At 33.2% G+C, this 20,062-nt stretch overlaps 1 protein-coding gene across 1 annotated transcript; it reads right to left on the bottom strand.

The window, feature by feature from the left end:
* Nucleotides 1–13,865: 13,865 nt before the first annotated feature.
* On the bottom strand, nt 13,866–17,509 carry LOC100244941 (protein SULFUR DEFICIENCY-INDUCED 2). The gene is made up of 4 exons (XM_002265226.5): nt 17,295–17,509; nt 15,194–15,406; nt 14,583–14,738; nt 13,866–14,380 (listed from the first exon to the last, which is right to left on the bottom strand). The coding sequence occupies exons 1-4, from the start codon at nt 17,406–17,408 to the stop codon at nt 13,985–13,987; spliced, it is 879 nt and encodes a 292-aa protein (XP_002265262.1). The 5' UTR covers nt 17,409–17,509; the 3' UTR covers nt 13,866–13,984.
* Between the last annotated feature and the right edge of the window lie 2,553 nt (nt 17,510–20,062).

Raw genomic sequence — 20,062 nt, 5'->3', positions numbered from 1 at the left:
TTGCATGACATGTGGCTTCATAGCATGCTACATATTCTGCCTCCATTGTAGAAGAAGCTATCAATGATTGCTTATGACTCTTCCATGAAATAGGTCCATTTGATAACATAAAAATATACCCAGATGTAGACTTTACAGTATCCTTATAGCCATCATAATCAGAATTAGAATAACCAATAATCTCTAGATTATCTGTTCTTCTGTATGTAAGCATGTAGTCCTTAGTCTCTTGCAAATAACGCAATACCTTTTTAACTGCTTTCCAATGATCAATACCTGGATTACTTTGGTATCGACCAAGCATGCCTACCACATAAGCTATGTCTGGTCAAGTGTAGATTTGAGCATACATGATACTCCCTACTGCAGAAGCATAAGGAATTTTGTCCATTTGTTTCTTTTCAAGATCATTTTTGGGACATTGAAGTTCACAAAATATGTCCTCTTTCACAATAGGAGCAACACTGCTAGAACAATTTTGCATGTTGAATCTTTTCAGAACTTTTTCAATATAGTTCTTTTGGGATAATCCTAATAATCCACGTGACCTATCTCGATGAATTTCAATTCCTATCACATAGGATGCTTCACCAAGATCTTTCATATCAAAATTCTTGGATAAAAATTGTTTGGTCTCCAAAATCATTCCCATATTGTTGTTAGCAAGCAACATATCATCAACATACAATACAATAATACAAATTTTGCTCCCACTGATATTAAGGTATATACATTGATCCACTAGATTCTCTTTGAAACCAAAAGTGATGAGAATTTCATGGAAATTAAGATACCATTGTCTAGAAGCCTGCTTTAGACCATATATGGACTTTTTAAGTTTACATACCATATGTTCCTTGCCTTTATCCTGAAAACCCTCAGGTTGATCCATATAAACCTCTTCATGCAAGTCACCATTCAAAAAGGCAGTTTTAAGTCCATTTGATGTAACTCTAAGTCAAAATGAGCTACTAAAGCCATGACTATTCTTAAGGAATCTTTCTTGGAAACAGGAGAAAATGTTTCCTTATAGTCGATTCCTTCTTTTTAAGTGTATCCTTTTGCAACTAACCTGGCCTTGTATCTTTCGACATTGCCCTTAGAATCATGTTTGTTTTAAAAATCCATTTGCAACCAATAGTTTTAATTCCTTTAGGCAATTCTACAAGATCCCAAACTTCATTATCTTTCATTGATTTCAACTCTTCTTCCATAGCATAAAGCCATAGGGTTGAATTTTCACTATTGATGGCTTGATCATAAGAAGTAGGATCGCTTTCCAAGTCAACATCATAATCACACTCATTAAGATAATCTTCATAGTCATTTGATATAGCAGGTCTTTTCTCTCTTTGTGATCTATGTAAAGATAATACTTCTGTAGTTGGGACATTCTCATTTTCATTATGAGAAACCTCTTTAGTCACACCATATTCCATCATTGGTGTTGATACTTCATTAGAGGTCAACTTTTTAAGCTCAGTTCTCCCACTAAAATATTCATTTTCCAAAAACACAACATGTCTAGTTTCAACAATTTTAGGGCCCTGACCATGACAATAAAATCTAAAACCTTTTGATCTTTCATGATAGCCAATGAAATTGCAACTTATGGTTTTAGAATCCAATTTCTTTATTTGTGGGTTGAAAATTTTAGCTTCAGTTGGACATCCCCATACATGTAAATAATTCAAAGTCGGTTTCCTACCCCATAACTCATAAGGAGTTTTGGGTACAACCTTACTAGGAACACGATTGAGAATGTGAATAGCAGTTTTTTAATGCTTCACCCCACAAAAATTTAGGCAAGGTTGAGTTACTCATCATACTTCTCACCATATCAATTAGAGTACGATTTCGTCACTCTGCTACACCATTTTGCTCTGGTGTTCCAGGCATTGTGTAGTTTGCAATGATACCATGCTCTCTTAAAAATAAGGCAAAAGCACTAAGATGTTGACATAATTCGGTGAACCTACCATAATATTCACCACCTCTATCAAATATTACACTTTTAATTTGCCGATTGAGTTGATTTTCAACCTCAACTTGATAAATCTTAAAAACATCTAATGCTTCATATTTTTCACGAATAAGATACACATAAGAATACCTTGAAAAGTCATCAATAAAACTAATAAAGTACTTATGTCCATTGATAGTTGGAATTGAATAAGGTCCCCAAATGTCAGAATGAATACATTCTAACAATTCAGTAGCCCTTAAGGCACCCTTTTTCTTAACCTTAGTGTATTTTCCCTTTATGCATTCAACACAACTAGTAAAATCAGAAAAATCAAGTGAAGTCAAGATTTCATCTTTAATAAGACGTTCCATCCTTTCTCTTGAAATGTGACCCAATCGCTTATGCCACAATATGGATGAATTTTCATTCACTTGATTTCGTTTTTTAGAGAATTCATACACATGATAAGATAAAAGAGACTGTGAATATTTGCAATCTAAATTCAATGAATAAAGATTACCACGTAAAGTGCCAAAGCCAACCAGAAAAAAGATTTATAGAACAAGGAAACTCCTTTATTTCCAAACTTTAATTCATAACCATAAGAATCAAGTCTTGGAACTGAAATTAGGTTTCTAGTAAAAACAGGAACATAAACTGTATCTACTAAATCCATAATGAAACCAGTATCCAAAATTAAATGAAGAGTGCCAATAGCCTCAATTTCCGCTTCTGTTCTATTTCCCAAAGTAATGGTTCGCTCTCCTTTACTTAGTCTCTTGCTTGTAAGGTATCCCTGCAATGAATTCGTTATGTGAATGCTTGCACTAGTGTCAATCCACCAAGAGTTTGGTGGTATATCAACTAAATAAGATTCATAAGACACTAAGCATTGAGTTTTACCTTTCTTTTCCAACCAAGCCTTAAAGCTAGAACAATCTCTTCTTTTGTGACCTTTCTTGTGGCAAAAATGACATTGTATCTTATTTTCATCCTTTTTCCCATTGTGAGATACATCATTACCTTGCTTCTTTTTATTACCTTTACCTTTCTTGAAGGATTTTTTATTTGGACCAATAGTGAGGTGAGCCATATCGGGCTTTTCCACTTTAAGCCTCTCTTCTTCTTGAACACACATGGCAATTAGTTCACTCATTTTCCACTTATCCTTCTAAGTATTATAATTAATTTTGAAAGGACCAAATTGTGAAGGAAGGGAAGTCATTATGAAGTGAACAAGAAAACCTTCAGAAATTGCCATGTCCATTCCTTTCAATTAAGAAGCCATGTCACTCATCTTCATGATGTGCTCACATACACCACTGATTCGTTCCCAATTGGTGTCTCAGCTGATTCATGTCCTCTCAATGGTCCCTGACAGTGGTGCCATTTGATTCGTGTCCAGCTGGTGTTCCTTGATTTTGGTCCTCAAACGGGAGTAATCAACAAAATTTATAACCTATTACACCATGTACTAGGATAGCCTCAGATAGCATAGCATAGTGGCTCTAGGATAGTTCACTGGGATGGGTTTTCACTTCACAATTGATATTAATTCAAAGATGCATTGGTGCCTCTTCATTTCAAGGTTAGCTTTAAAAGAAAACATAAAGATGTTTGAAAAAGGATTGGTTTTAAGCTAACCAAAAATAATAGTAACTGATTTTAATTACAAAGAAAAGTGTTTCTTAGAGTTTCAGATCACTAGGCTCAGATTCCTTGTACAAAAAGGGAGTTTCGGTCACTTGTTTCTTTTCCTCACATTTAGAGAATTAACATATAGTTAATTCTCTAACCGGTGTGGTATAGATGCTTCCCCTTAATGGGTTCAAACACTAAATCCCTCTCATTGATTCATCTTGCAATGGTTCGTGCCTCTCACCTAGCACTTGCCATTCAAGGTGATCTTTAACCTTGGATTACCCGTCAAAAGCTCGCAAGAGATAACTAATGGATGTCTCCTTGGAGTCCAAAAGCTTACCAAGTGTTGGCTATTCTAGAAAATCCTACCTTTAAACCACCTCCCAAAGGCTCGCAAGAGATAAACTAGTGCATCTCCATGGACGGAGATCACTTGCCTTACCAAGTGTTGGCCTAGGTGATTTAAAAGGCGTTTTAAGTTAACTAAAAAGATAAAAACCATTAACGGGTCACACTTTCTCTTCATTAAAAATCAAAACAACAAAACTTCCAATTTATGTATGAGGAAACTTACCCGGCTTTCTTCACTCCAAGAGACAAAGAGCCTAGCCACTCATCCTCTGAGGAAAAATCCTCAAAGTTTGATTGGCTAGAAATAAAAAGTAAATAATATACAATACAATCAAAACGAGAAGGTAAGGCAGAGCAAAAGCTCTGTATTTTACTTCCTTGCAAAACTGTACAAAGGATGCGTCTCTGAGAACAAGCTCCCGATCTTTTTTATGTAAAGAAAATTACAAACTATATATAAGAGGTTATTCACCCTTTGTTCTTACTTAAAGACTAAGGAATCCTATGATAGGTGGGTTACAAGGAGAGTTTAGGGATTTAGACATCAAATATCTAAAGCAAAATATCTCAAAATGTCGGTCACAAATATCGGGAAGCTTCAGGAGAACACCGCAGCCGTGCGTGCAAGAGGGCTGCGAAATTTCGCAGCAAAAGGACACCATTTTCGCAGCCCAAGGCTGATTTCGCAGCCGTGAGAAATTTTCCTTCAGCTTGGAGTGATCGGCTTCCAATGGTTGTAACTCCTTCATTTCAACTCCGAATCGCGCACCGTTTGAAGCATTGGATTTTTGACTTACTGAGCTTCAAAACGACATATATCATGTATAAATTGAACTCAAGGAAGTGCTCCAAAAGTGGCTGACATGACTGTCATATAGAATGCTTCATGTTAGATTTCTCTTTGCTTCCCCTCCTTGCATTCCGGATTTGCTTATGGAAAAGGAATTCAAAGCTTCGGTTCTTCATGTTTCTGAGCTTTCCATTGCTTTTCCATGGATTCCAAAGAACTCTCCTCAATCTCGAATTGCTTTGGTGATCAATTTACTAACAAAAACACCAAAACTTACACAATTTGATTATAAATGATTGCAAAGGTCCTTAATATGTTAATTGGGTTAAAAGGTAATAACTACTACTCAAAAGTATTTAAAAGAGTTAATTACAAGCTATAATATAGCACTTTTTGAGTAGTAATCAACCACTATGACCATCATATTTCATTGTTATCATTTTAATCATAAGAGTACTTGCCAAGGACTTGGAAGTTCCTAAGAATTGTTCTTCAACTGATTTAATATAGCTCGTTGCATTATCTGAATCCGGGATTGCTCTACGAATTGCAGGAGTGATTGAACCTTTTCATAATCATTAGACTCATGCGATTAGAGTGCTCCCACTTTTCATATAAAGCCTTTTGTTCATTAGTACTTTCAGAAGTAGGCTTTGTGGGTGTAGGCTCTCTTAAGGCATAGTCTAAATCCATGCAACCAAGAACAATTCCAATTTGTTCCTTCCATTTTTTAAAATTTGTCCCACCTAATTGTTTAATACTAGACAAATAGCTTGTAATAGTAGTAGGATTCATTGCTACAAAATAAAATTTAATTCAAAAGGAAAATTATTTTATATCACGACAATATTTAACACCACACTTTACAATAATCTAACTACAACAAAAATTAAGTTAGATATCACATTAATCATAAATATAAGAGATCATATCATAGTTCTTTCGTTGGACCGAACTATAATCACATAATCCAAAAATATATTATTATAATCCCTCCATTGGGTTGGATTCTAATAATTCATAAATCATATAGATATGACATAATTATTAAAATAAAAGTATTGAAACGTAAAGAAGTTTAATATTGTTGGGTAAAAACTTCATCAACCTTTTATTATTAAACTCTTGTCATATAATCAAACATGGTGATGATCCTCCGTTGGGTTGATCAACACTTGTTTCATAAGTTGAACAACACATTCATATATATATGATCATCTTCAAACAAACAAGTAAAAAAACATGCATACTAGAAAAACTATTTCTTGAGATTTCCATAATCACACATTTATATTACTAATCATATTTTTTGAAAGTTTCATAAAATCATGCAAATATGATTGAAATCATGAAACATTGAAAATATGTGTTACTACATCATTCATTTTCACATCATATATATTTTAGTTGTCCATAAGATCAAACAATAATCAAAAAAGGGAAAAATATGTTTTATGATCCAAAATTGGTTGGCTTTGATACCAATTGTTAACCAAACTTTCATAAACTTTATGCGGAAATAATTATTTTTGAAAATAATTTTGGATACATAAAACAAAATAAATGGAAGTACTAAAATAATGATCATATTCTTACCTTGATCCATGAAGTGAGATTGAGTCACCTTGTGAATTTTATTGTCAAGGTCTTCAACTCACTACTCTCATATAGTGGATGGGTCACTTGTGTGGTGTATGTTGTTAAAAATAAACAAGAAAGAAAAAGACATAAAAATGAGAGTGTGGCTTGAGACCTCAATTTATAATAAGTTGTACATCTCTTAGTCTTCCCATCAAAGACTATATGGGAGTTATACTCATTATTTACACCCATTATGTACAAATTAATTGGTAATGGTGGGTTGTGAACTTGAATACATCTATATAATTGCATAGGTTATATTTTTCCATTTTCCTCCATTACTCTAACATAATGTACAAAATAAATTTCATAATGATAGGGTTACAAAAGTTGTAACACCACATTCATATAAAGTAATTAATTTTCTAACTCCCCATTTGTAATTTGAGTCTTCCATACATAAGACTCTTGGATGCCCAATCAATTGATTCACCTACCTATCAATTGATACCCTTAAATAATATTCATATAAATATAATTATGTATGGTCACACATTATAGGAAAAAAGCTAACATTTACTGCTGCGGACAAGTCTATTTTCCAGTTTAACAGACATTTATCTGAGGCGCAGGATGCTTAGGGTTTCAGAATGGAAGTTGCCTGTCAAATCAACATGGTGAGTTTCATGTTTGCCCACTGCTTGAGACACACTGCCAGTTGCCAAAACTTATTACAAGAGATACCTGAAGATGGAGTTGGGATGGTACTATCTAAAAGAGACTCTGTGGCAGCTTGTGATATTGCACTATTTGAATATAGTTCTGAATGGTCCACTGAAGCAGGGGATCCTGATCATGGCAGTGAAGATGAGATGAGGAAAATGATGAGAATAGACATGACAATGAGAATCCCACGGAACTCCGGGAAGAGAAATGCTAAATGAGAGCAAATTGGGGGATCTTCCACATGGATCAGAACTGGTTATGAGCAGCAAGGAATCTTATTTGAGACTCCATGCGCTGAGTACCCATCTTTGCATTCCCATCAACCACCCAATTTTTGCAGGGTCACTTAATCCCAATTCACTGCTAAACCCCGACTCCTTGAGCCAGTCTACTTGGTGGAGATATTAGATGTGTAACATTGGAGAAGGCAATACAACTGTCCATGTGCTGGATCCTAGTGCTTTCTGTTGAAGAATATGTTTGATGCAATCACTGAGATTGATCCAGATTTCCATTTGGATATCAAGGAAATGGAGGGGAAAGGATTGCCTCCTAACGTACGAGTGCATTGTTGAAAAGGTCACAGAAAGAATGCCTTTTTGCTTGAAGAAAAGCTTGCAGTCCAACATGAAGCAGTGTTCAGTTTCAGTTCACCTGAAAAGATCCTCTTATTTCAAACGGCTGCTGTTTACAAGTGTAATATGGCTTGGATAGCTGCAGTTATTACTCATGTTGTGGACTGTATGACTGACTGACTACCTGAGGAAGCTGGCTCTGTATTTCACTGCTATCCTTGACACTGGAAGCTCAAACCTGTGGATTCCATCATCCAAGTGCTATTTTTTGGTTCCTGTGCTATTTCCATTCGAAGCACAAGTCAAGCCAATCAAGTACCTACAGGAAGAATGGGAAATGTGCCGGTGTTCATTATGGTACTGGAGCTATCTCAGGTTTCTCTAGTCAGGACAATGTTTAGGTTAGGCAGGCTTTGTATTTTGTCAAGTCTCAAGGGAGTTCAGAGCTGAAGACCATCAGGAATCTAAGCTTTCTACTTGCATCAGAATGTCAGAAGAAAGAATTACCTAGGACGTCTCCTGTTAAATTTGAATCAGAGGAGAAACCATCGAATATTAACTGAGAGGAGAAGTACGGAGCGTAAGGAACCCGATGGGATTTTTCAGGTGAGTTTGGTGTTAACTAGAGAATGAGACCAGCTGATTATTACCCCTCTAGGTGATGAAATGAAGTGGGTCAGTTCTGTGTCTACATGTCCTACCAGAGGAAAAGCGTAATGACGGTGATGACCACGATAATGAGCTGGGTCTTATTGTTCAGAATCATGCATTGAGTTTGCCTGAAAATCATGGATTGGCGCTTGTGGAGAACCATGATCTTGATCAGAACATAGAGCTTGCTATGAGACCATGAAAGTCAGATGCTGGGTGACTGGTTTCAGAATCTGGTATTTCAGTGAGCTCCAAAAGATAGTACTGTGCTGCATGAAATTCATCCAAATCTGACGGAGTCATTGGATAGTTACCCACCAAGAATGCTGAAACATTAAGTGATTGTGCTGGCTCAACTGAATATTCTCCTGGTAGACGATTTGGAAAGGCAAAACCGGCTTATGAGAACTCTGAAAATAGAGACTCCAATAAGGTGGGTAAAGTAGCATTGATTCGGATCAAGAGCATGAATCAATGGATAGCCTTGGTGACCTAAACCCTTTGATCCCTACGACTGTGAGAGGGGTGACTTGCTGCCTGAAGTTCTCTGGTCAGCTGAACTCGGACCGCTTGATCTCCCAATTGTCGAAGAATACTTCCAGTTGCTGGAAGCGTACCCGTGAATCGGTTGCAATGACCATGGAAAACAAGAGTTTGAATTTTTTTCAATTCTAAAGCTATCATCCTAGCTAGTCAGTTCGACTGTTTGGAAGGAATGATGATGCTTCGTCGAGCTCATCTCATAATGATCACCACCCCGTAGTGAGCCGCCACAGCATGAAGAGAGACTGTCAAATAGAAGTCAAACTCCTAATCAAACTTCACCTTCATCAAACAGGTGAAACTCCAGGAACTCATCATTCATGAGAAGTCATGGTCAATCTCTGATTATGAAGATGGATCTTCAGTGATATGGGTGTCAATTGATGTTGCTGATTATGATTGTATTAAATCCACCAGTAGCAGTATCCAAAGAAACCTCAAACAGACTGATGCAGAGGTTTCTCGAAATCTGTCCAGAGGACTGAAACAGATCATACAGAACCATCTCTAAAGTCATCCATGGAGCAGTCTGTTTTATCAATTGGGACTGGCTGTGAATCCTTGCAACTACGAGTCCTTAAAGGAGTCAGGGGGAAGATTATGGGATTAACATCTTAAACTGTGGAAAATTAGGTTTCTGACTCATTCTGAATTTCCTCAGAGAAAGCGGGCACTTCAGCAGTTTTTGGCAAGAGGCCCCACAAGTTGAAGTGCGCTCTCAGGGTAGTGGCATTAGAGGTTGTTGGCTTAGAGCTTTGATCATCAAGAAGCACAGATGTAAACTGAAGGTTCGGTATCCAGATAGTAGGGATGTGGCTGATGAAACTAGCAATCTAGTGGAGATGGGAAAGAGATGAGCCCGAAGCATCAATCCCAATGCTATCTCATGTGTTTAACGAAGATCATAGAAGGCGAAATCCAAGTAGGAGGCCAGGAACATTTCTATTTGGAGACACACAGCAATTTAGTGTGGACAACAGATATCTTTGGAGAGGCTCCTGTGTTCCATCCAACTGAAGAGGAGTCCAGAAACCTCTTTGCAACAACCATGAACTGATCTGGAATCCATAACATCCACATTGTTACCAGGGGCAAGCAAGCAATTTTCTGTGACTTCTGATGCTGTTTCTGTGGAGAGTTCAGCATCCAATATTTTGTCCTCTGCTCTTTCTGATAAAAATGCATCAGTTGTGATCAACAACAGAGGCATAGCAAGTCTGATTCCAAAAGTGCTTGGCCATTCTCAACTGCTGATCAGGGATGGCCATCCTCTGATTGTACAGCAGAAGGATTGAAAGCTGTTCTATCATAATCTAAACTTCCATTGGAAACAGATGGGGAACCATTAAATAGGGAGCAGTTATTTGATGCTGTAAATGTGATCCTTCCACTACAGAACGCAGATGGTGGTTTTCAAAGGACGAATTGACAAGATCTTACCAATGGTTGGAGTTAATAAATCCTGCTGAAACTTTTGGTGACATTGTCATTGATTATCCACACGTGGAATGAACCTCAGCTGCAATTCGAGCATTGACATCATTCAAGAAATTATATCCTGAGCATATACGGCACGAAATAGAAAATAGTATTTTTAAGGCAGCTAAGTTCATTGAAGACATACAGGCTTCTGACGGCTCTTGGTATGGATCTCGGGGAGTCTGTTTCACTTATGGTGGGTGGTTTGGAATAAAGGGATTGATAGCTGCTGGGAACAGATACAGTAATTGCCCATGCATTTGTAAGGCTTGCACATTGCCCTTCATTCAGCAAAGATGAATTCAAGGATGTTCTATGGGAAATCAGCCAGAATCCAGATACAGGTGAGAAGAATGAGTTCTCCAGCTTTTCTCTAGAGAATTAATCAGTCCTGGGTTGCTGCCAATCAGGACGTTGCTATGGCATTGTTGTTTGGAGTGGGGATATGCATGAGTAATTTTTTATGAATCTCTAGCCTTTAACAGAGTGGAATGGGGTTATTGATGGCTGAGAGCTTGCGAGTCGTAAGAAGCATCGGGGCACCTTCAATTGATATAGCTGTTTTAGAGCTCACTCATGCATCTGCCGAATAAAACTATTCACCAGCAGCGGACTGTACTTTGGGTGAATTCCACAAATTCCTAGGAGTGGTTGTTTTGATAGCTGCAAAAGCTGGTGGTGCATGACTCTCATTGGCGAGGTTACCACTACTACGCTATGAATACATGGTCAGATATCCACATTGCAGACTATGAACGGTTTGACTATACCTTCTGCTGTTACTTTGGCTGTCTCACTGGCTCTTATGTCCCTCACTAGAGAAGCTCCTAAGTTTGGTTGTACTGTACAAGGGGAACAAGGACGGAGATACTAGATTTTTGTGCCTAAAAATTCTATTTGATGCAATGGTTATGTACTTTAATGAACCATCAAAAGTTGAGCAAAGATCAAAGGGCTTGAAGACCATATCCAGTACTCACTTCCTGTCACCTTTGCACCTCGAGCCCCACTTCTGCATGGCGAGCATGACCATGGTGCATGCTATCCTCGTCCCGATGCATTTGCTTTTACCTTTGTGTGAATTTACATGTCTTGAATTGGGTTTTCAAATTTTTATTTCATTAAAATAATCTCAGTTTTTAAATATCTCCTTAGAAATTTTAGATCACTGAAGTTCAATTTTAATAAATTTTGGCTGCATTATTTCCTTCTGGCATGGATTTTTGTCATTTTCTTTGATTTTTATTAATTTCCATGATTTTCTCGACTCTTTTTAATAAACATGTATAAATACTATAATTCCAAAATAATAGAATTTCTTCTAATCCTTTCACATAATCATTAGAATGATGAAATTTATAAAATTAATTCATGTAAACAAATTGGGCAATGGTGGGCCTGACTGACATACATGATTTTCTCCTTTGGTTATTGATTCCAGTTGTTATACTAATTGTTTGGTATTTGGTTGACTTTGATTTGTTCTGTGATACATATGAGAATGTTTTATACCTATTTTTGTGCACTAATTAATCTTGTTTTCCTATGAAAGTGCATTATCACTCACTGTTAAGGTACACTCCCATTTCCATCATCTTTATTTATTCCTTATGCATGACTCCTTTCATTCTATGTTCTATGATCGCCATTATAGCATTCACTTTTGTGCAAAGGAATAAACTTATTGTTAGAATCCTAGTTTGTTTTAAGGAGTGTATAATCTTAACTTGCAATATAGCTCTTCCTATTAGAGCTCAACTTGTTTGAAGGATCTTGCCTAACTAAAGTTCCAACTTAACTAAAGCACATCTCTATTATGTTTTCTTATCTAGTTCAAGTGCCATAGGTAAAAAATTATTCTGAAATAAAATAATTCGCTATGATATGTTCATATTTTTAGCTTACACTTGAGAGCTCTTGGAAGCATTTCCTTTACTTGATTAATCATAGTATACAGGAAAGATAGATTGAAGACTAATGGCTTTTATGTTGATGATGATACTGTATTGTTGGCCACAAGAACTTTAGTTTGGTCATTATATGGTGAGTGTTCAAAATGGTGCTTTGTTTTCCATTTTGATGAGATTTTCTAGAGTGAAGGATGATGGAAATTTGACCATAATAAAGTTCAAACAAGTCCCTCTCGAGATTGAGGATTTAAGACCATACAAGCCTAATCAATCCAAGGCACATAGTTAAGGGGTTGATTATGTGATAGTTCTATTACTTGTATATGGTATGACTAGTCTCTTCTAGTTGTGAGTTCAGTTTAGGGTCTCTTTTTCCATGGAAAACATGATGCTTCTTCATACCAAAACTATAGTTGTAGTCAACACTAACCCACATCTATAAGCACTATCCTCAATTTTTTTTTATACATTTTATCACCTTATAGTTGCAACCACCTTCAGGCCAGATATGCACCACCTTTGATTGCAAACAAAATGAAATCCAACCAAAATTTATAGTCATACTCTTGCACATAGCCACATCCATAGCATTTCTCTGCACCCCTTGTGGCCACACCTTGCTCCGGCCCATTTTATTTACACTCGTATCCTATAGTCACACTAAGGTGGTGTTTGTTTTTTTGGCTTTTTGTTGAAAGCAATTTGTTTTCAGAATTTAGGTTGTTTGTTTTTCTACTTTTCCATGACTTATTATAAACTTTTTACTAAATAGAAAAAGCCAAAATATGTAGCTTTTTCTAAATAAAAAAATAACATATTGGTTTTTCTTTACTTTTTAATACTTAATAGAAATAAAATACTATAAAAACAAACAACCAAATATTTAACACTATTAAGTATTAAGGTTCTATTTAGAATTAAGTAAAAAAACAAACACCATCTAAGTCTTCCTTTTAGCTAATGCTTCAACCCATTTTATTTACACTCATATCCTATAGTCACACTTAGTCTTCCTTTTAGCTAATGTCAGTGGCCGCAACCAAAAACTCACCTTCTTGTAGTGACTATTTTAATTGATTTATAAAACTCACATTTAATAAATTTATTTTAAAGATTTTGAAACTTTTTTATTTCATATTTATCCATTTTATAAAATAAAGATTCTTGTCATTAAATAATTTTATTGTGAAAATTATCTTTTTTGAATTAAATTTTTTATCCTTAGTTATTTCATATAATAAATAAATATTTTTAAAAAAATCTACTTTAATTTATTTATGAGAATTACATTAAATCAAAATACATTTTTAATTTATTATATTGAAATTAATTTTTTTTTTTAAATTGTAGTTATCTAATATAATAAAATTAGAATTCAACATAAATTCAACTCCTTTAGTTCATAAGAATTAATTTTTTATTAAATGGTTGATAAAAAACTAAAAATTATTATTATACATTTTAAAATAATGTGGATATAAAAATAAAAATGAAGATGAAATTAGATGATATATTATTTTTTATTTTTTATAAATTATACATTTTAGTAATATAAACTATCATTACTTAATTATTACTAAATCATTATCCTCCATAATTCAATATAAATACAACTTCATTTAGATGTTGATATAAATGCACTGGTTTACCCCTTTTTAGAGACTGTACTATTACTTTCCATTTCAAACAATATAATAGAATATACATTCATGACCATAGTTATTCTCCACACACTCTTCTGTTAAAGAAACAAACGTATAAAAAGATGAGATCAACAGGCCAGTTGATCTCTGAATGGAGAGATCTCTTCAAAGATGGGAAGTCTCCTTGTTCTAGATGGGCTTGATTGCTTCATCAACTCAAAGAAACAATCCTCCAAACTTACTTCTGAGGTGCTTGGAAACACCGCTTCAGATTGCCATGGCTCTACTTCCTCCAGCAATTCATGGGCTCGGTTTCTTGACTTGGGATCATTGGATCCACAAAATTTACCATGTAATACATCTTCAAGAACAGACCGTGCTTCATCATATCGTGCTTGCTTGATCAGGCACAGCCCTAAGTTGCAGGCTTTGTTGGCATCAGGGTCAATCGTTTGAGCTTCGCGATATACCACTTCAGCTGTTGCATAGTTGGTTTGCTGCATGTAGGCCCAACCCAAATTACCCTAATCCATCACAACAACATCACTCAAAAAATAATGACAGGGACAATATAAGTATCAACTAAAAACCCCATGGTAGAACAAGCTGTCTCCTAGGGATCATAGAAATATTTAATCAGAAAAAGGAAAACTATATCCATGATTGCTTGTCTCGCTTTCATTTCAAAATCTAAAACCTTAAATTTTGCAAACAAGTAACTTATACCAGTATCCTGGACGTCTCTTGCTGGATGGTGACCTGAAACTTTCTTCCATGGGACCGAGCAGTTTTAGTGGGCTTTCTATTGAATGCCTCCCCTTGATAGATCATTCGAAGTTTCTGCTTCAGCAGCTCAATTTGCTCCTCTAATTTCCCACATTTCTGCAGATTTCTCACAGATATAGCCAACATAAGAAGTATGACAACACAAGCTTCAATATTTTTCTGAAATTCCATTCATCCATGCATTGGAATTCGAAGATTTAGAATCCCCAAGTGCTACTTTTGGGTATTCTAAACTATTTTCTTTTCTTAGTATTTTTTGGGAACCAAACATAGCCCTAGTAAACAACAATCCCACGCTATATAAAATGCTCCCCAATTTGGAACTAAGATTTTGAAACACATGATGGAAAGTAACTCATTGCCCCATCCCATTATAACATGGAAATCACATCTTAAAATCCTTAATTAACCAACTAAACCATTTATTTGAATGCTACCAATCCAACAGAACCAGCCCCATCCCACTTCAGAGAAAAAGTCTGTTTTGAGTTTATATAACAGGAGAGACAGCTTTTTTTAAGCTGATCATTCGTGACTGAATGCGTGCGTACCTTGTACAAATCCATGAGAACATTGTCTAACGATTCCTGAGCTTGCTTTGAGCAGCGGTCCCTGAAAGACTTGATAGCTTCAATTGCTTCCTCGACTCTGTTTTGTTGCTTCATAACAACTGCCATGTCTTTGAGGGCACTATCTACTCTATCCCCAACATTTATTGCTTCCCAAAACAAAGCAATGGCAGCCTCAGGATCCTTCTCAACTAACTGAAGTTTCATGGAGAATAATAAACAAGTCAAAATTAAGAATGGCTAAAAACCACCACCGGTACATGATGAACCAAAATGTTGTTGCAAATTCTTAATTAGGCAATTCCCACAAGAGCACAATGTTTGTCTTTCATGCATCCATGAGCAAAAGCATTTTTGTTAAATTTCATGGTCCTTCGTTAATATCATAGAAATTTGGCAGGTTGGGTTCACAATGCTTTGATGAAAGAGTAGAGATTATTGTTCACTGTCTTTATCATCATTCGGCTATAAATTTCAGCAATAAGTACCTCGGGCACTTCATAAATCAACTTATCCACTTAATATGACTTGATTTTAGTTACTAAGCGTATTAAGTATATTTAGTAAAGTAACTCAATATTACAATTTAAAGTTAATAATGACTTTGGTAAATCAACTTAATGATTTAAGAACTTAAAGCATAATTTAAGTTAAAATCATTTTAAGTCATTAAATACCAAGGGTATGTTTGATAAAACTTAATGCTTGTCACTTAATAACTTAAGTTGACTTTAAGTTAAATTATACTTAAATTGTTAACTTAAAACTTATCATTTAATTTTTACTTTAAGTATTAAGGTTGTTTAATAAAATTAACTTAAAATTTATTTTAAATCATCAAATTGACATATTTATCCTCATAAATTATAATTAGGATAAAGGAAGTTAAGTAACAATAAAAGCCGCGGAGTAGCAAAAGAAATCTATTATGGCAAACAGGGATCAAAAGATAAAATGAAAATGTGAACTTAAAAATAAATTAATTATTTTTATTTATTACTTAAAATTGTTTTTAATTTGAAGTCATACTATTAAATTATTTTCCCAAACATATATAATTTACTTAATGACTTAAATTAAGTTATTAAATCACTTTAAGTTATTAAGTTGGATTACTAAACACCCTCTAAATATTAGCTATTAAATTATCCCAAAAACCCTATTAGCTACAAACTCAAACACTTTGGTAGAAAATATCAATCATTTCCATGTTTTCCATACACTAGGAAGAGTTTTGAATGCAAACTTCATGGGAAAATTAGGGTTCTTAGGAATCAAAATTTGGTCACAATTTCGCCTATCAAAAAATTAATAAATAAATAAAATGTGGTCACAATTTCAAAATTTCCAAAAATTTGAGAATTGCCCCCATCTAAAACAAACAACTTAAGAATGAAAGCAAATCTTCTCTTACAAATTGAAGTTAAGAACCAAAAACTACATAAGATTTAATATGATTGATGTTGCAAATATCAAAATACACTGAATTGCTTCTCCTAGGAAGCTAAATCAAGAAATTCCTTTCATTTTGTTCAAAAGCGTTATGTATATTAAAAAAGAAATCAAGGGCATTTTAGTAATTATAACAAACTGAATCCGGCAAATATGACAGAGAGGAGATCAACTGGGAGTGAATACAACAGGGGCCCCACCACGAGTCGGTCATGACCCAGAGTTAACACCCTTCGTAACTCGCTCAACCACCCGAATTAAAACATTATAGCCCATTTTAGAAATTAAAACATTATAGCCCGTTTTAGAAATTAAAAACAAAATTCGAAAACTATACTTCATTTCGTATCATTTTGTTTTTTTTTTTAAAGTAGGGTCCAGATCTCTATAAAGAAAATTCTAAACCCTGTTAGGGATCTTGACTTAGTATATTTCTTTCTCGGGAAAAAAAAAAATTTCCGAGAAAAAAAAGAGCATGGTAAACATCTCCATGCTCCACGCAAGAAAGCAGAAACCCAAGAAAGAATTTACGAGAAAAAGAAAAACCTCTGAATCAAAGAAAGAAAATCAGCGAATACATAGAAGGTATCAGATGGATCGAAAGACTTCAAGAAAAAGTAAAAAATGAAACCTGAAGGTGCTTGGCTCGAACATAAGGAGTATCACCAGGAGGGAGCTTGTGAATAACATGGTAAGGCTCTTGCTTCTGTGCTGCCTTCTTGGGGCTCCTTGTGCTTCCCTGCATTTTCTCTGTGCGGAGAGTGGGCGAAAACTGAAGAGTCTTTTGGATTGGAGCTCTGAGATTGGGGGGTAAGAGGGGGAAGGTATAAGTATTATAGGGTTCAGTTGTGATGGATGAACGTGGACATAGGCGTGATCTAGGTTCAGTCAGTGTTGGAATTTTCCCACTCTTAAGACAACTTTATGTGATTGGGACACGTGGTCGCTTGGTATTAGGAGGACGAGTCTTCCTTATTTGTTCCGGAGCTTTGACCCAAAATAGTGCGTTTTAAAAAAAATTCCAAAAAATAAAGTTATTTTGAAAATAATGTCCGATTTAATGCGTCTGTGCCACATAAGCTGTCATGTTATAAAATCGTAGTTGGTGACTACGGTTTTATTTTTCTAAAGTGATTAGAAATCGTAGTTATCAATCACGGTTTTAACTTTATAAAAAGTCAAAGCTGTAGTCACCAACTACGGTTTTAACTTTATATATATTTATATATAACTTTAATTTTTTTTAATAAAAATATTATATTATTGTGATTTTAAATATACTTATTTCATTATTTTAAAAATAATAATATATGAAATTAAATAATTGATATTTTTAATTTGATATAAATATATTTTTAAATTTTATTAAAATAATATACTCTATATTTAATATAAATATATTTAGTTAATTATATTTAAATATAAATAAAATATAATAAATTATGAAAGCCTATTAAAAAATAAATAATATAAATTATTATATTAATTAATAATTTTTTATATATTATATATAAGTGGTATATAATACCTCTCACACACACACACACACACATATATATATATATATATATAAAAGTTTAATTTAAGTTTAAAATTTATCACATTTTTATTTAAATATATAAATAAATTTTATTAAAACAATTGACACTATATTTAATATAAATATAATTATTTAATTAAAATTAAATATAAATAAAATATAATAAATTATGTTTATTTAAAATAAATAAATTATAAATGCCTATTTGGAGAAAAAAAATATAAATTATTATATTAATTAATAATTTTTTTATATATTATATGTAAATAGTATATAATATCACACACACACACACATATATATATATATATATATAAGTTTAATTAAAGTTTAAAATTTAGCATATTTATTTAAATATATAAATAAATTATTATCATATTGATATAATATTATGAACTTAAATTAAAATATGATAAATTTTAAACTTAATTGAACTTATATACATGTGACATTATATACCACTTACATATAGTATATAAAAAATTATTAATTAATATAATAATTTATATTATTTGTTTTTTAATAGGCTTTCATAATTTATTATATTTTATTTATATTTAAATATAATTAACTAAATATATTTATATTAAATATAGAGTATATTATTTTAATAAAATTTAAAAATATATTTATATCAAATTAAAAATATCAATTATTTAATTTCATATATTATTATTTTTAAAATAATGGAATAAGTATATTTAAAATCAAAATAATATAATATTTTTATTAAAAAAGATTAAAGTTATATATAAATATATATAAAGTTAAAATCGGAGTTGGTGACTACGGCTTTGACCATTTTAAAAAAAGGTCAAAGTCGTAGTCACTAACTACGGTTTTAAACTTAAAGTTAAAACCGTGGTTGATAACTGCGGTTTCTAACCACTTTAGAAAAATAAAACCATAGTCACCAACTACGGTTTTATGACATGACAGCTTATGTGGCATAGACGCATTAGATCAGACATTATTTTCAAAACAACTTTATTTTTTGGATTTTTTTTTTAAAACGCACTATTTTGGGTCAAAGCTCTTTGTTCCATATGCCTGTTTAATGTTTTTTTTTTTTTTTTTAATTATTCTTTGTTGACGGATTTTTTCATATTTATACCATGCCTTTCTAAAACCCAGTTGTTTCCATGCGCACGCGCAAAGCACGTGCGTACAGTTACGTAATAAAATTAATATTATATAATTTATTTAATTATTTAACAAAAATTATGAAAAAAAATAATTTAGTAAAAAATGAAATATTTGCGTTTAAAAATGTACTATATCATCATGATAACTCTATGTATATATTTATTCTATCAAATCAACAATAATTAAATATTTTTATTAAATTAATTAATTATAAGTAATTAATATTTTATTATTTAATAAACAATCTTTGAGTATGAGTACAACTTAGTTAATAGGATTTGTATGACAACATTTATTCCCAAAATTTCAAGAAATCAAAAAAACATTCGTAATCCAAATAGGATTCCTTATTATGCAGAATATTTCTTAAAATTTTAGGTTATATTTAGTTCTGAAAAAGTATTAAGGAAATAAAAAAAACAATAAGAAAAATGATTTTTTTTTTGCTTATTAGGTTGTATTATAAAAAAATGTAAAAAATAATCAAATATAATTAAAATTTTATATATTTTCAAATTATTTCATTTTTACATTTTCTTCTTAATGCATGAAGATGAAACTTCCTTTTCCTTCTTTATCAAAAAATTAGGGTACAATATTGTACTAAATTTCCCCCCTTAATCCAACTTATCTAAATAAAGTCATTCATCCAAAAACCATTCTAAATATAAGAATTATAGGGTGTTTGGTAAAACTTAATACTTATTACTTAA

This window comes from Vitis vinifera, chromosome 15 (genome assembly GCF_030704535.1).
Source record: "Vitis vinifera cultivar Pinot Noir 40024 chromosome 15, ASM3070453v1".
NCBI classification, from domain to species: domain Eukaryota; kingdom Viridiplantae; phylum Streptophyta; class Magnoliopsida; order Vitales; family Vitaceae; genus Vitis; species Vitis vinifera.
The sequence above is the reverse complement of the archived record's forward strand: the minus strand, read 5'-3'. Positions and strand labels throughout refer to the sequence as shown.